General features: G+C 46.1%; 1 protein-coding gene across 12 annotated transcripts in view; it reads left to right on the top strand.

Moving 5' to 3' along the window:
- Nucleotides 1-16,566, top strand: part of FRMD4A (FERM domain containing 4A) — a 341,626-nt gene that overhangs the window by 308,091 nt on the left and 16,969 nt on the right. For all 12 annotated transcript variants that reach the window (XM_072356953.1, XM_072356942.1, XM_072356962.1 and 9 more), the window contains 3 exons: nt 5,005-5,146; nt 12,568-12,701; nt 14,853-14,975. In XM_072356953.1, coding sequence (XP_072213054.1) covers nt 5,005-5,146; nt 12,568-12,701; nt 14,853-14,975 — 399 coding nt within the window. The remainder of the gene's footprint in view (nt 1-5,004; nt 5,147-12,567; nt 12,702-14,852; nt 14,976-16,566) is intronic.

Below are 16,566 nucleotides of genomic sequence, written 5' to 3'. Positions count from 1 at the left end.
AGATAGGCTTGTGTCCCTGTCTGGGTGATTTCCACAATGTCTTCTGGTTCTTGAGCTCCCCTAAGTCCGTTCAGAGTAGCTACAGATTACACCTGCCTCTGAAATCACCTGTCTATCCCTTGCCTTTTACTATTTTATTTTCCCAGAAATGAAGAGATTGGGATGTTATTAATTTCTCTCTCTTCATAGAATCTCACAGCAGATGAGGGGGCAGAATGCTGACAGCCTGGCCTTGCAAGCTGCTGTCTTGCTGCGGTGCTATACAAAGGGCTGCTCAATACACAAAAGAAACCACCTTGAAACCGAAGGAGTGTGTGTTTTTCCTCAAATTCCTTTCATCAGCAGTAATTTTAGGCATACCCAGAGCAGCAGGAGATAGCTTTGATCACTTTAAGATCACTTTGAGACAGAAGAGAGACTTCTCATGCAGACATCCCTCTTCAAATGAGCATGCTGTTGTAAAACTTTACAGATAAGATATTTTGTTGAATGGGTACCTGTCCATGAACATGGACAAAATTGCAAATTCACCCAATAGCAGATAAGAGTTTTCTGTCTCCTATTTCTTTTCAGCACTACCAGAGCAATATATTACTCCCTCTGTTGCTCTCAATAAAGCAACTCTGCAAACAAACAGGAGTTTATTTTCTTTTACTTTTAGCCAGATGGGTTGGCAGATCTAGCTGCAAGGTATTTAGGTCGCTAGAAACCAGTAAACAAAAGGAGATTCCCTGCTCCTCCTATTTCTTTGGTACAAAACTGAGTCTTTTAAATGCCCAGGACTTCCCTTCAGTCACTTCCTTTGTTGTTGGCAGATTGTGTTTCAATCTCATCTCCCCTCTCTCACACTCACACGGACAGCACCACCTACCAGCCCTCTTTGTCAATCTGTCACATCCCTGGCTATGTCAGAGTGCTTTGTCACAATAATCCCAGTGGTCATGCTGAGGCTTTGAAGTTAAGGCACACAAATATTTTTGTCCCTTTTTCTTAAGGGAGCTGGTGTTTCAGTCTGTTGTCCTCATCTTTGACATGACGCTGCCAAGATTGATAGATCCATCAATTTTAAGTGATGTGCTCAGTTCATCTCTCTGGTCACTTTGGGACACTATACGTGTGCTTTGCTTTTGAATACCAGTAAAGCATTTGTTAGCATGAGGCAATGTGAAACGTCTTTGTTTCAACTCTTAGGGGCTCAAGCAAACATTTATTTGAGTTTCAGGTCATGTGTGCTTGCATCCCCTTAAATCTCAGTCTGTGCTTCAGATGAATTCCCAGCTTCAAAGCCCAACTTAGATACTCCTTGCTTTTATGTCCAAACTTGGCATTTCACATCGTTTTGACAAAAGGAAAAGAAAAAAAACAATAAAAACAAACTGAGATGAAAAAGCCTGCTGGAACTGGTCTCAACTGAGCCTTCACTTCAGTGGTTAGCTTTCTAAGCTTGAAATCTATGCTCATATAACTGGGCACCGTCTGGATTTGGATCTTCTGCACAGATCCACTGGAAAAGTCTATTCACTTGATTTTAAAATGAACTAAAATCATCTCACATTAATTTTGACCCTTTTGCGAGGAAGTAAGGTCCCCACTTTCTTTGCAGCTTCACACTGCGTTGAATGGCTGCCAACTTGACAAGTTCCCAGCATCTCACTCCCCGCTGGCTCAGTATGTCTCTCTCTGCAGTCAAAGTGTAACACAGAGTCTGAAAAGATCCTCAGCTTTCTGAGTGAACATGTCACCATGCAGAACTCCCGTCAGCTTTCTTTTTCTTAGTAGACAAACGTATCAGGACTCTAAGCCATGTCTTTGCTCTGTTGACTGCGTTGAGTCAATCAAACGTTTGACCCAGAAGCTTCGAAAATCTCCTTTTATGGAAATTTCCAGTAGCACATTCCTGCAAGCACGGGGCTCTTTGGCTCAGTGAACTGTCAGAAAATAGGCCTGGGCTTTCACTGAAACACCTGCAGCAAAACCCCATCACTGCAAGCAAGAAGGGAATAATTCATCCCTGGTGTCCATCTACTCTTGCTTTTCACTGATGGATTTTCCTTCACCCTCTGACCCTGTCAGAACGGCACTGGGGATCAGTTTGGCCCCATGCTTTGAGATGACTCATGAATGAGCTCGTCTCCTCTGTGCAAATGAGACTTGGCAGGTTTGCACTAAGTGTTTTAAATTTTTTTTGCCTTGAGGGACTGCAAGGCCCAAGGGAGCGCTAATGGGATGTAATCTAGCTTTCCGCTATTGTGCTGTCTGTACAAAGTCTTGCACAGGCCTTGCACAAGCTGCTGCTCAGTGGCCTGTAGTAAATGAGCTGTTGGTCTGATTCTGCCGTTGATGAGTGGCTGTCCAAAGCACAAGAGCACCTGACACTGATTGGTGTTGCTAAAGGCTGCAAGGATTGAGCAGCATGGAAAGTTCACCTAGTTTTCTTCAGGAGATGCTCCATCCCCACTTAGTGGCAGGGCTCTAAAACATTCCCTGCCAGCTTCAGCAAGTTTGTGCTGCACCCTCTGTGGTTCCTCCATGCTGCCCCACTGATCCCTAATCTGCTGTCTTTTGGTTTGCTTTTCTTCTGTCCAGGCTCCAGGGTTTTCAGGCTTTGGTTTTACCCTGCTATTTCATTTGCCCAATTTTGGGCATATTTCCAGCTGCTGCTGGCTCAGCATGCCAACCAGGACTACAACATCCAGCTTCATTGCCTTCCTTTGGCAAATTGGTTAGTGCCTGGTCAAACAGGTAGGCCCTGAGCATGCTCTAATTTGCAGCCTGGAAATGAGTGGAAATAAACTGTAATTATTCTACAAATACAGAAAAACTGTATCTTCACGGAGTGGGAGCATCGGATCTGTCTGTGCAGACTTGGGGTTTATAGCCCTTAGATATCTATTTCCTAGATATCTACTGCAAATATTCAGTATAAGGTGTTAGGCTTAACCACTGTGGCTATTCCTGGGGTTACACAAAGTATACATAACCCTAAATAGCTGTAGGATTATACAGCATGTATGCATCTGCAAGGAATAAATCACCAGGATGGAGCAGCCCGAAGACTCATTGCCTCCAAAGATCTGGCATTGCAACAGGACAGAAGCAGGTCATGCTCAGGCTCCTTATCACAACTCAGCAGGAGGAAATCTTATTAGATAAAAGCAGTGACTTTCCTCTTCCAGAGACGTTTGGAGAACATAGTATACAAACCTTGTTGCATCTCATTGCTTACCAGAAACCTGAGTTCAGGAAGCAAAAAGCATCCTACCCTTCTTCCTGGACTGAGTCTGGAGTAGAGCTGCTGGAAATGAAAGGTGTCTGCCTCATTGTAGCATTAGTTTAAGATGGTCAGTACTGGTTGCCTGATCTGCTGTGATACATTGGCAGGTAGTTCTGCCTTCGTGCTCACATGAGTGGGTGCACACCCTTTGTTCTTAGGGTTGTTATGGAAATAAGCTTGTGAGGCATTCAGGTACCTCTGAATGGTAATAACAGAGCCTAGGAATACCCAATAGTACCAAATTATAATAGTACTTCTGTGGGTGCTTTCAGTACGAGGCTCTCCCAGTGCTGTCTTCGTTTGCAGTCTTAAATTAATCTCAGAAACACAGTGTACAACAGGGAGACATTTTACTTCCATTATTATTTCACTGATGTGCAAACAGAGGCAGAGAACGGCTAGGAGTTTAAGCTGAAGTGTCTTTCCCAAAGCCCCGCAGCAAATCAGTAACAGAGTCAAGAGTGGTGAGCATGCAGCCATCAGTTCACCTTTAGTTACAGCTAGAATGATCTCTCCTTGCTGAAAATGTGAAGGAATGCAGAAAATGCCATCAGAGCAATCTGTCCCTGCAGGTCCACCTGTTCAGAAAAAAAAAGGTCTGGAAAATGATTGTGGGAACCAAAACACCATCATATGTAGAGTTCACCCTTTCAGTGGTGCTAGGGCTGTCACTGAAGGGCATTCCCCAGCAGCCTCAATCAGTGTGCTTGATCCTCATGTTAAGCATCATGTTAAGATGCTGTCAGCAACATGAACTGGAGATAGATGTCAAGCTGCTAACACTGAGGTTTGTATTGCAGAGGCAAGGCAGTCTCTAGGACTAGACGAGCCCAACCCTGCAGCCAGCTGCTACACTCGTTTTATTGCTCAGTGCCACAGAATCCCTTGCACTGAAAGATTTCTGCCTCCGTTGGCTCTGTGGGGCATAATGACATCTAAGCTCACAGCTTCAACAAAGGAAATTCAGGGATTATCTCACCTGAGCTTTCAGGGCATCTTGTCCCAAGTTCTTCCTTAACAAATTGAAAACAGATGACATCTAAGGAGATCAAGCCTTCCTCCCCTAAGTTAGTTTTTTGCATTATGCAGGTTTACTTTCCCTGGAGCATGCTTAGATTCAGCACATCTGTGGTGCTGGGCAAGGTCTGACTTCTCGTCCTGGCACAGCCAGTTATTGAGCTGGGACTGGCTGTTTTCTTACTTGACTAATATTAATGCTTTGGAGAGTTCTCTCACTGCAGGTGCATTGTGTGCTGCTTGTTACTCTGGACCATAACCAGAACGTGTTTTCCTGCCGGTATTTTCTTCCAGCTTCTCATGAAAGCCCATTTAAACCATGTCCTCATCTTGTTGGTCCAGAGCTCCTAGCAGATTTGGAAAAACCTTTCCTAGCTTCTTTCAGATACTAGAGGTGGTCATTGAGCTTATGCAGTAGCATTTCTGAAGGCTTCTTGTTGTATTTGATAATGAAGCGAGTCTATACAATATAGTTTCTTCGAGAAGGAAAAATATCCATGGAAAAGCAGAGAAAATAACAAACAACAGGAAATGGTACCAGAATTGCACCCACTTAACAGTGTAAAAAGTGCAGTCCTGAATACAGTTCTGGATTGCTTCCATTCTTGCAAAATAATCCTAGTTTGCTGTGGAGGTTTGTTTCCTGCCACAGTGATGGGACTTTTTGCTTCTAGAAGTGCTAGACCATGACTAACTCTTTTGTCCATGTCCAGTCCAAGATTCATGCTGCAAGAAGCCTGAGTGAGATTGCAATTGACCTGACCGAAACTGGAACACTCAAGACCTCAAAGTTGGCCAATATGGGAAGTAAAGGAAAAATTATCAGCGGCAGCAGCGGGAGTCTTCTGTCATCAGGTAGGTCCTCCATCCTGTCATTGGAAAGAATATGGTGGGAAGGGCTCTGGTCATAACAGAATGGGAAGCTGCCAGAAGCTGTACTGCAGAAGTGGAAATTACTTCCCTTTAGTCTTTCTGTCTGTCCAGGTGTAAGTCCATCTCTCAGCAGTCCCACAAGTCCCACATTCAACACAGGACACAGCCTCCCTGTCCCTCATTACAGCTGCTTGTTTCCTCTTTGGACAGAGGAAGTCTCTCATTTCCTAGCTGAGACCTGGTCTCTCTTCATAGTCTCTACTGTAATCACCCTGTGGCACCCAGCTCATCTCAGGCTGTTTGCTGCCCGAGGCCAGTGTGTCCACGGAGCAGCTCCCAATCTGCAGTGGGGAAGTGGCCAAGCAGCTGAACCCAGCTGAGGCTGGGAATTGGTGACATCCCTCAGCACTGTCAGGGCAGGGTGGCTTCTTCACATAGTGCACATCTTCCTTGCCTCCCTGTTGCAGGAATTTGCCAGGTGCCACAGAACCAAAAGAGTTGTTCCTGAGGACCGTCCACCAAGTTAGTGCCAGGGACCTAGAGGTTTCTTTTTGTGCCTTAGAGCACCTTCCTGTGTGAGGAGGACATAATCAGTGAAACAAAATCAAGGGAAGTTGATAAGGGAGAGAGATGGAGCATCAGAATAGAAGGAACGGGAAAGGGGAGTCAGGTGTTTGTCTGTATTTCTTTGAGACTTTTCAGTCAGTCTGAACAGGTGAAGCTGTGTATAGAACAGTACTAAACACTCTAAGATTGATTGTTTGCAGAACGCTTGAAACTGCTCAGGTGATAAGCTCTTCAGGAGGGCAGAGGTGCTGGTATCAGTATAATTAACAGTTCCAGTCAATTAAATGTTCTTTGCTAAGTGTTACATCAGGTTATCGACATCAATTGTGATGAGGTGTGTAACAGTAGAGAATAACCTTCCTGTACTTGCCAAGGGGAGAGTCCACCTAAGATTGCACACGCTTTAAAACTTCACTCACCTTGATGCAGTATATCAGCTTTTCATCACTGTACGTCCTTCATGTCTCGTAAAATCCAATCCATTTTCTCCTGCCTGGAAAATGTCAAGCAAGGGGTTAAAATGCTCAACGCCTCCTGAGCTCTGGATTTGCTTGCTGTGCAATTCCTTGCCTTGCCTTCGAACAGAGATGCCTTTCTGCTCCTTAGGTCTTCCTGACACAGCACACAATTCACCATCTGTACCTCCCATCACTCAGGGAGCGATGCAGTAGCTGAGCAGCTCCCAGCCTAGTGTTAGGTTGTTGGAGCTCTTTGGCATTTTTTCCAGGTTTCCTGGAGGAAAGTAAATAATGTTAAGTACCCCAAGGAAGTTCTTAAGGTCTTTACGAGATCTCAGCCTCTTGGGCACCATTCCCGATTTTGTGAAAGCTGCTTGGTAGTAATCCTGTTTTCATGTTTATACACTAACTTTTAGCCTTCCTGGAAAAAAAAACATGGAGGTCTGCTTCTGCTCTCACAATGGGAAAGAGCAGCAGCAAAGTGAAAAGGCAGCAGAAAATCAGGCCCAGAAAAGCTCTTGTGAGGCCAGCACCTGAGCAGAGCTGTACGGACAGGAATCCCAAATGGCCAGCTACCTTTACTTTCATTGTTTGTCTTCTTTTGCTCTCTTCTCAAATGCATTCTGGCTGAGACTCAGTAGAAGTGCAGTAGCAGCCTGGCCAATGCAGCTTTGCCACTGCTCAAATGTGTGATTTCTTCTGACCTGTGTGGGTGGATCAATCTATGTCAGTGCTTAACGAGGACTGTGCAAAACTGTTGTCTTGTTTGAGGTGCTGTCAGTGGACCAGGCAGGCATGTTTCACTTCATGGTCCTATATTCAGCTGCCTTCTAGGTCCTACCAGCTGTGGAGGCAGGATCCTAAAGTGTTAAGGAGCATTGCAAGGTTTGCAGGTCCTGTGTGCCTTCTGGGGATAGAAGCACGTTTCTGTAGGTAGGGAAGAGCAGAGAGAAGGCGTCTGCCATCGGAGGGCAGATCCCAGAGTATGGGAGGCCCTGGATGGTCACCCTCTGCTCCAAGAGCTCCTTCACTCAAGCCTGGATGGCAAAGTGACCCAGCCCTGCCCAACTGCATGGGATGGGGCATTCACTGCTTGTCCTGCTGGACACAGTCACTGGCTCCATCCCAGCCCTTGCATTTCCTCCCATTGTGCCGACATTATCGGCACAAAGTCACAACAATGGTGGGTTATCGTGGTACAGCCTGTGTGTTGGAGAGAATAAGTGCGAATGATTAAGTGGCCACAGTGGATTTCCATACTATAAATACCCTGAGTGACTTAAAATCACCAGGGCGCAGCTGAATCTGTTTGCTGTTCCTGCCTGCACTTTGCTGCTGTTCTCTGCCCTTTTTTCCTGGAAATCACTTGTAGGCATTTCCTCTCTTCATCTTACTCCTCTTCAGCAAGGGGCTGTCCCTGCCATGTCCCTGCCATGTCCCTGCCGTTTGGAGCATGCCAGAGTTGACATGTTTCCCCTGGATTTGCAGCAAGACTGCAAGAAAATAATGGCTGTTGTTTACAGCTGTCACGCTCACTTGCCAAAATCTTCCTGTGCACCATGTTGTAGTCGCTGCCCTGCATCACTTACAGTCTCGAGACACAGCATAGGGGTAATGGAGCTTTCTGCTGGAGCAGTGACTTCCTGTGATCACAGCAATTCAGGATGAAAGCCTGAGCTCCTCTGTATTTCCCAGGCCCTCCGTCTGTCAGCATCCACTGCAGTTCTAAGTTTTATCCTTATTTCAGCTTTGAAGGGACTGCTCAAAATAGAGAGCTGCGAGGATTTAGCTCAGGGATCTTCTGAGCCATCTCTGAGTAGGTAAAGCAAGATTTTCTCATGAATGAAAGCTGTGCTTTCAGACTGGTGTGAGCTGTGATCAAAAACAGCAGATAATTATTGGGAAGAAATCAAGCAAGGTCTACCGTGGATTTTTTTCTTATAGGAAGCAGTCCATGCCATAAGAGCTTTGCAGTGCTCCTAGCTAGCAAGGAATCCTGTTGTTGGTTATTGTTGGCCTGAACCACAAACTGCCTCTTCCATAGAACAGAATCATAAAATCAGCATGATTGTAAATGACCTCTATGATTATCTAGTCCAAGCATCAGGCCATCCCAACCATGTCCCTCAGTGCTTCATCTACACGTTTCTTGAACACCTCCAGGGATGGTGACTCCACCACCTCCCTGGGCATTCTATTCCAGTGTCTCACCACTCTTTCTGAGAAGAATTTTTTCCTGATATCCAACATGAACCTCCCCTGACACAACTTAAGGCCTTTACCTCTTTTCCTCTCATTTCATTGAGCTGAGGAGAAGCCACAGAGGAAAATCGCTGCTTTAACTCGGCAGGTGTGATAGAGGCCCCTGAGCCCTGCTCCTCCAGCAGCAGCAGAGGTTTCCTGTATGTGGACCTGTTTACATTCGCAAATGCCACAACATGTAGACTGGACTGATTCCCAGCCCCTGCTGCTCCATCCAGCAGGACCATATCCTAGCAGTGCCGAGCTGATGATGAGTGTCAGAGCAGATAACCAGCACCCAAACAGCCCCCAGCACAGCCCATGAGCTGCCCGCAGGATGTCAGATCACATCCTGTGCTGAGCTGCACCAGCTGGGCTCCTGCATGCTGCACAGGATATCCTATGTGTCTGGCAGAGCTGGGAGAGAGTAACCGTCTGAGGTTGCTGGCTGCTGCATGCTGACATCCTGGTGCGGTGAGTCAGCCCAGGCTCTGGCAATGGAGCAAATGAGGGGCTCCCTGCTCAGGGGACAGCTTGCCATGGGGATCTGGATGAAATGCCAGCAAACTGAAGCCAACAGGATGTAGCGTGCAGAGATTGCCATATTTAGATGTGGTTTTGTTGGAGAAGGAGACTCACAAAACAAGAAAGAGATGCCTCAGTTCTCCTGCCTTGCTTCTGCTTGGCCACCTTTTCCCCTCACAGATATGCCTGTGTTCCACCCTGTGTGCTGAGGAGCCAGGAGCTATACAAACAGGACTGTTCTTTTTCAGGCTGATTTTTCTCCATTGATGGTGCACTGGGAGTTGTGACTCAGTGAGCATCATATTTAATAAGGATGATGTAAGGTAGTATCTGCTTGGTTGGTTTGGTTCGTGCTGGTCTTTAATTATTTCTTTGATTGTTTTTATGGTCTTCTGATTTGTTCTGACATTTTGGGGTCAGTTACCACAGGGTTTAGAAGTGGGTCTGTGGTCACAGCCTTGCTTGAGGCTGGATTAATGTATTTCTATAAATGAAGAGCTTCTAATGGGAGTTGTAAGCAGCCTAGCGGTAGAAGGAGCGCTGTTCTGTGTGCCTTTGGAAACATCTCACTCTGGCTTGATTCTCTTGACTGATCAAGTTGGCACTTGGTTTTTACCTGTGAGAATAAACAGAGTATCTAACCGTAAAAATCTAATAATACAACCCAAACCACTTCACTTTGCTCAGACAGAAACCCAGCTCAGGCCTTCTCTCCAAGAAGTTCTGTAGCAAGATGGGAGTTGGCCTCTTCTCCCAGGTAACAGTGTTAGGACAAGAGGCCTTAAGTTGCATCAGGGGAGGTTTGGGTTGGATATTAGGAAGAAAATTGTTCTCAGAAAGAATGGTGAGGTATTGGCACAAGCTGCCCAACAAAGTGATGGAGTCACTTTGTCTGGTGGTGTTCAAGAAACGTGTAGATGTGGCACTGAGGGCCATGGTTAGTGGGCATGGTGGGGATGGGTTGATGGTGATGATGGGATGATCTTAGTGGTCTTTTCCAACCTTAATGATTCCATGATTCTGTGACTCCCGGATCTCCCCAAAACCCTTTGCATTCAGGGAGCAGTGGGAAAAGAGTCCAAATGTGCATTTAGTTGGCATTGCCACTGACCACATTAGGGTTGAGGCTGCGTGGTTCTCAGGCAGGTTCAGCACAGCTGGGGCAAATGCCTTGAACTGTCTGTGCTTGATTTGGGTCCGTACCAGCTCAGGCAGAAGCTGTTCATTTCCTTCTTGTCAGCACTCCCCAAATCAGGCGTCTGGGCAGCACTTCGACTATTCATGTGTTTTTAAATGTTTCAGCATCTTTGTAGCTGCTCTGGCAACCAGCAGTGCAAAAATGAACAGCTTTTAAAAATAAATCGGAGCTTGGTATGGAGGTAGGGAGCAGAGAGGAAGGAAAAAGGAAGAGCAGTTGAAAGGAAAACATAGATCATTGAGGTTGTCCTAAAAGGGAAAAAGAAAGAAAAAGAGAAAAAAAAAGTGGGGTTGAAACATCTGCTGGAATCATGAGCAACTTCTTTTACCAGGACTCAGCAGATTGTTGGCAATTAAGTGAAGAAATAAAGCAGTTCGGCTTTGCTAGAACTGCTCACCAGGGTTGCTATTAAGAATTACTAAATGCTAGAGAGGGCTTCCCCTGCCAGTGTAAATACAGGGCTCCTCTAGAAGATCCTGTGAAGTTCTTGCAGCGCAGATGTATTCGGTTTTATTGCTCTGTGGCTGCAAACAAACCCATATGAAATGAGAGTGACTAGAGCAACTAAACAGACACATTGCTGTGAAACTGTTCTTCTCTGCCTGATGATGCCCAACCTGGCTAACCTTCAGTGACTCCTTTTTCACCTCTTCTGCTCCAGGACAGCCCAATAAATGTTGTAACAAATGGAAGGTGGCACTTTGCAGAATAAGTGCCAGCTGTCATCCTGTATGAAGACTGCAGAAAATGGTGGTGGAAAGGATCTGTGAGATTTTCTGTTCCCACTGGGCCATTGCAGAGCTATTTCATGGCACGGGCTGCCTTGAACCTCTTTTAGGTTTGCTTTAACAGTCTGCTGGAATATCAGCAATGAAAGATGAAGCTGAAAGCACAAATTTCAAACTGGTTTGCTGCCAAAACAAAGAGTTGTTCCCACTTTCCTTCCAGAGCTCTGTGAAATGGCAGCAACATTCAGCAAGCTTTTGCTGAACATCTTCACTGTATGCTCAGAGGCCAAGCTGCAAATGCATCTAGAAGCAACCCTTCACTCCCATCCTACACATACACAGAAACCTTGATGTAGCATCCTTTATATTTTACTCCTGCTTTCTCTGTGCCATTGCTCAAGAGAGGTGGGGGACAGCCCCAGAGTCACCCTTGGACGCCAAGTACTGACGTGGGGGGACCGAGGACCTGAAGGAACCCTCTTGAAGTCATTGCTGTGTCACATTTTCTCTGTAGGCTCAAACCTACCTCCACAAGAAGTCCCTGCAGAGCTGGTCACAGTCCAGCTGTCACAACATAGGTGTCTTGCTTACCTGTGTTTAGATGGGAGTATCCAGCTGCCAATTCAACAGAGTTTATGTCTCACATCTTGTGTCGTATCCACCACCCTGTGGAAGGCACCTCAGATGCCTAATATGCAGGCAAATTCACGAGTTCATCATAAACTCATGTCCAAGCCCAGAGATGCATTGAAGAGGGTAAATGCTAAGCACATCCTAGAAGGTCAGCCACTCAACTTGGGGACTTACAACTATATGCAACCAAAGTTCCTTCTGTTTTGAGATGCAAGAAGCTGGATAGGAAACTGATGTATCATCCCAAACAAACAGACGGAAAGTCAGGAATCCCATGAATAAGTTTCCCTAAAGAGCTGAAGTTATGAATTGTGTCGTGACCTCTGATCAGGAATCTGACTTAATTCTGGATTTGTACCAAGAGATACACATGGATGTTGGTGGAAGTTGCTGGGTAATCGCCACTAGAAAAGTCAAACCACTTGGACACCCAGTTCAACTATTCTGACCTACCTCTTCCCAAGCAGCAGCTACTATCCTGGAAAGACCTGAGGGTTGTTATTGGGTTTTGTTTTACAGCTTAGTGTGCTCTTTACAGGAATCTGGCTAGCTAATTTCATTCCATTACTCTATTGGCTTTTATTTTTCTTTTGTAAAGCAGACTCTTTAAGTGGATTGAATTAAATGTTTACTACCAGAGTAATTACAGCCCTTAAAGAAGCCATCTGCATTGTAAAACACTTTCTCCTAGGCTTACTGTCCCTAAAACGTTTCTCCAGGGCTTTGTGAAGTGTGCTGTTATTTGCTGGTGGGAACTTTCATGGGAATGATTTTTAGTATTATTTTTTTTTTAGGATGTCTACAAGAATAATTTTGCTGCTTCTGTTTTTTTCTGGGTAATGAATGTCTTCATATATTCCTCTGTCCGGTCTCACTCTGTTAGTTTAAGCATTAAGAACTTGCTGTAAACAAACATGACTGTGTAACACCTGCTTCGGATCGTAGCCTGATTTCTTTTTGGACAGACAACATCCAGGCTTTGGTACAATTACAGGCATCCCAGATGTGTGTTCTAATGTCAGCTGCCATAGTGAAGTCATTGTTTCTTGACAGGTTCCCAAGAGTCAGACAGTTCTCAATCTGCCAAGAAAGACATGCTGGCTGCACTGAAATCTAGGCAAGAAGCCTTGGAAGAGACACTGCGCCAACGCTTGGAAGAGCTGAAGAAACTGTGTCTCCGAGAAGCGGTAGGCAGTGGATCTTTTATAGCTCTTAACACTTGTTGCTTGTGCATTCTTATAGCATGCTTTTTGTTTGGAGGTGGCGATCATCAGAAGGATGACATCCAGGACTTTACCATCCTAAGCAAGCTACCGCTTAGGTCTCATGCACAGAGGGGAAGGAATTGCTTGTGCCACTGTTACAAGAGTTCACAGCCCAGTGCCTTCACTTTAACCCCAGCCCTATCCTCAGTGCAGCTGCAAATACTGTGCAATAACACCATGCCTCACTGAGGCATAGGGCCAACAGAAGGGAGCTGTTTCCTCAGTGTGCTGCAATGGGGTTGGCCTGAGCCCATCTGTCAGTGCCTTAAGAGCTGTTAAAAAGTGTTATTTCTTTCTCTGGATGATCTGACAGAGGCAGTTGATGGACACTTGGGGTTTGACCCAGTCTTGCAACCCTACAGCTCATCCATCAGCAGCCTGCAGCTGGAAGCATTTCCTCTCAGGCTGCCTTTAGTCCTGTCTGCTTTGCTGTGGGAATGGCCCAAACATGGGCAGAGGGAGGTGAACCAAGGGGGAAGAAGGGGTTAAAAGTGGGGGCATAATCAAATAAGCATGGCCAGAGCCATTCACAGCAGTGGCATCAGGTTACCTTAGGCCATCACCTCTCCAGTTACTTATTAATTCAGATTACATTTCAGGCCTGTGCCTGTGAATACTTTTCAGTTTATGGAAGCTGCGTGGTAGCCCACGTTCATTTTGTTCTGCTCCAATTTTGTTGCTTGTACAGAAGACGTTAACTCTTTCCCTTCTGCCCTGCTTTGTATTAAGTTCAGGGTTATAAAGGAGATATCCTCAGGAACAGGTACATGAATCTGTGTCTTGATGCAGTGTGTAGAGCCCCATTGAAGCAGGGTGAATACATTACAGAAGAAAAGCTGAAATAACTCCACAGGGCTGAAAGGGCAACCCAGAATGGGACACATGAGATGTTTCAACAGCGCCTCTTGCAAAAGGGGCTATGCACATCTGCACACAGAACGGTGCTACAGTCCCATTTTGCTGGGAAGTGCTTAGAGGAAGGATCTCAAAAGGCCAGACCCTTGTTTCCTAGTGACCTGAAAATAGTAGAAAGGAAAACCCCATTAGGGAGTGGGGGAGAGGCCAGGGCAGGCAGGGGCTGAGCTGTGTGCTCACATTGAGGTCAGTTGCTGTTCTTTGGGATTCAGATGATTTAGGTTACTCTGCCAGCTGGATCCTCTCAAGGCTGATGCTAAAGAACACAAAAGCCTTTTGTCCTTCATGGGGAGACTTTTGAGTACAAGGAATTGAGCTGTTCTCAGTGAGACTCCTGTCTTTTTCTGTTGGCATTTGAATGCCTTTAATTCAGATATGCAGAGCTATATTCTGTACTCCCCAAAAAACCAACCACACAACAACAAGCATTACCTTCCATGTTGGCTTCCTGTGCCCCAGGTATTTCTCAGTTCCAGGGGTGGTTTGTTTCAGATTTTGAACAAATCTTTGCAGATAACCCAGCAGTCTGACAAAGCATCATCTAATATTGCTCCAAAGCTGCCCATGACATCACCTGGCCTTGGAAGGGTCTCTGATACATGAAGTGTTATCAGACAGGTAATGAGGTACCAGGCACTGGTTTTAGTGACTATTTGCACTGCATTCCTCTCAGACACATCATGAATCAGGTGGGAACATTTTTTGTGCAGGTCATAACCTGCATGGCTGTTGCCACTGGGACTTGCTGGCGCAGTGAAGGCTTCAGGTGTGTCATCTCCCTTGCAGAAGTAGCCCAGAAGAGAGAAGCTCTTCTTTTCCTGCTCACCCTGTAGCAGAGATGAAAGAGTGCATGCTGCAATCTGCTCAGCCCCAGGCCCCAACACCCAAGGGATGGGCACCACCTACAAACCTGTGCTGGGCAGGCCACAGAATCTCTATTCATGCTCAGGTTAAAAAAACTTCCCCACCCCTCAGCAACAGAGCCTGGACCACATTCTCAGGGCTGGGTGCTGTGTGTGTTTATCAGCCAGAGCTGAATCTGGTGTTAATGACTGCCTGTCATTTTGAAGTCACAATTCAGGAGCAGCAGTGTGCTTTGCACATGCCAGGACTCTGCTGCAGCATTTCCCAGGTCGCTAACAGTGTTTCTGCTTGCAGGAGCTCACAGGAAAGCTGCCACGAGAATATCCCCTGGATCCTGGGGAGGAGCCACCCATTGTAAGGAGAAGAATAGGAACTGCCTTTAAACTGGATGAGCAGAAAATCCTGCCTAAGGGAGAGGTGAGATTTGACCTTCTCTTCCAGCTGCGTGTTCCCACTTCTGGTTGCTACCACATCCGGTGTACATGGCATAGAAGCCATAATCTTCCTGTTTTAAATCACTGTAGTTGGCCGCAGTGCCTTTTTTATGAGCCAGCAGTGTGTCCAGGTAGTCAAGAGGGCCCATGGCATCAGGGCTTATATCAGAAACAGTGTTGCCAGCAGGAGCAGGAAAGTGATCATCCCTCTGTATCCAGTTCAGGTGAGGCTGCTCCTTGAGTACTGTGTTCAGTTTGGAGCTCCTTACTACAAGAAAGACACGGAGGCCATGGAGCATGTTCAGAGGAAGACAGTGGAGCTGTGAAGGGTCTGGAGCACAAGTCTTGTGGGGAGTGGCTGAGGGAACTGGGATTGTTCAGTCTGGAGAAGAGGAGGCTCAGGGGAGGCGTTATTGCTCTACAACTGCCTGCAAAGTGACTGTGGTGAGGTGCAGGTTGGCCTCTGCTTCTAGCTAACAGTGGCAGGGCAAAAGGGAATGAGTTGTGCCATGGGAGCTTGAGGTTGGACATCAGGAAAAACTTCATTGAAAGAATGATCAGGTGCTAGAAAGGGGCTGCCCAGGGAGGTGGTGGAGTCACTGTCCCTGGAGGTGTTCAAGAAACACGTAGATGTGGCACTGAGGGACATGGTTCATTGGGAAATATTAGTGAGAGGAAGATGGACAATTGCACTGGATGATCTTGGAGGTCTTTTCCAACCTTGGTGATTCTGTGATATATGTATTTTTTGTTCCCTTCAGAAAAGAGAAGCAGAGAGGGGATTGGTTGTCTTGGTCCAGAGGAAAGGTTAAACGCTCAGGGCTCAGCATTAGCTGTACTGGAAGCAGCAGGAATAGTCATGGTGACCAACTGTAATGACCTGTGTGAGTAGGGAGCACATGGAAAGCCGTCTGAGCCCTGCTGCTACCCTGCCTTGTTAGCACAAACAGCAGCTTGCTTTCTGCTTCAGCAGTGATCTGAGCTCAGATCTCCCCTAGCAGGAAAGAAAAGCATCACAATTACACATCTTAGCCCTGCAATAGCAAGATAAAAGCATTTACCTCCCTAGTCCTTAAACAAAAGAGGCTCCGTCCCTACCTATAGGGAGCTGGATTTATGTTTTTTTCTGAGTTTGCTAGGGAGTGTTTGTTCTTTTCCCTTGCTCTCACAATGCGCTGGGTCAGTGCCCTGAACCGTGGCTGTGAAAACAGGCCTGCAGCAGCTGTAAGGCGGGCCCAGATTCACAGAAGAGCCATTGTCTGCAGGGACACATTTGTCTCAAGACACTTGTGTATATCCCAGTTTTGAGTTTCTTTTTCATTTCTGTAAGAGGAGAGTCTGAAGCTGGTGTGACCGTGTGGTTTAAGGCGCAGTTCAGCCAGGGAATTAACTCTTGGTCGTTTTGTTGGCGTTTTTTCTTCTGCTGAAAAAAAAAATAAACAGCTGGAGCTCTTTAGTTTTGTTCTCAATGGAGCCTGGGAGAGGAATTCCACCAAAGTCAAATATTCATGAACTAGCACATCTAATTAAGCTTTTCAAAGGGAAGCGTGGCTTAACTCAGTTCCTCCTAGAAG

Source organism: Excalfactoria chinensis, chromosome 1 (genome assembly GCF_039878825.1).
Source record: "Excalfactoria chinensis isolate bCotChi1 chromosome 1, bCotChi1.hap2, whole genome shotgun sequence".
NCBI lineage: Eukaryota > Metazoa > Chordata > Aves > Galliformes > Phasianidae > Excalfactoria > Excalfactoria chinensis.
This window is presented reverse-complemented; position numbering and strand designations above follow the sequence as displayed.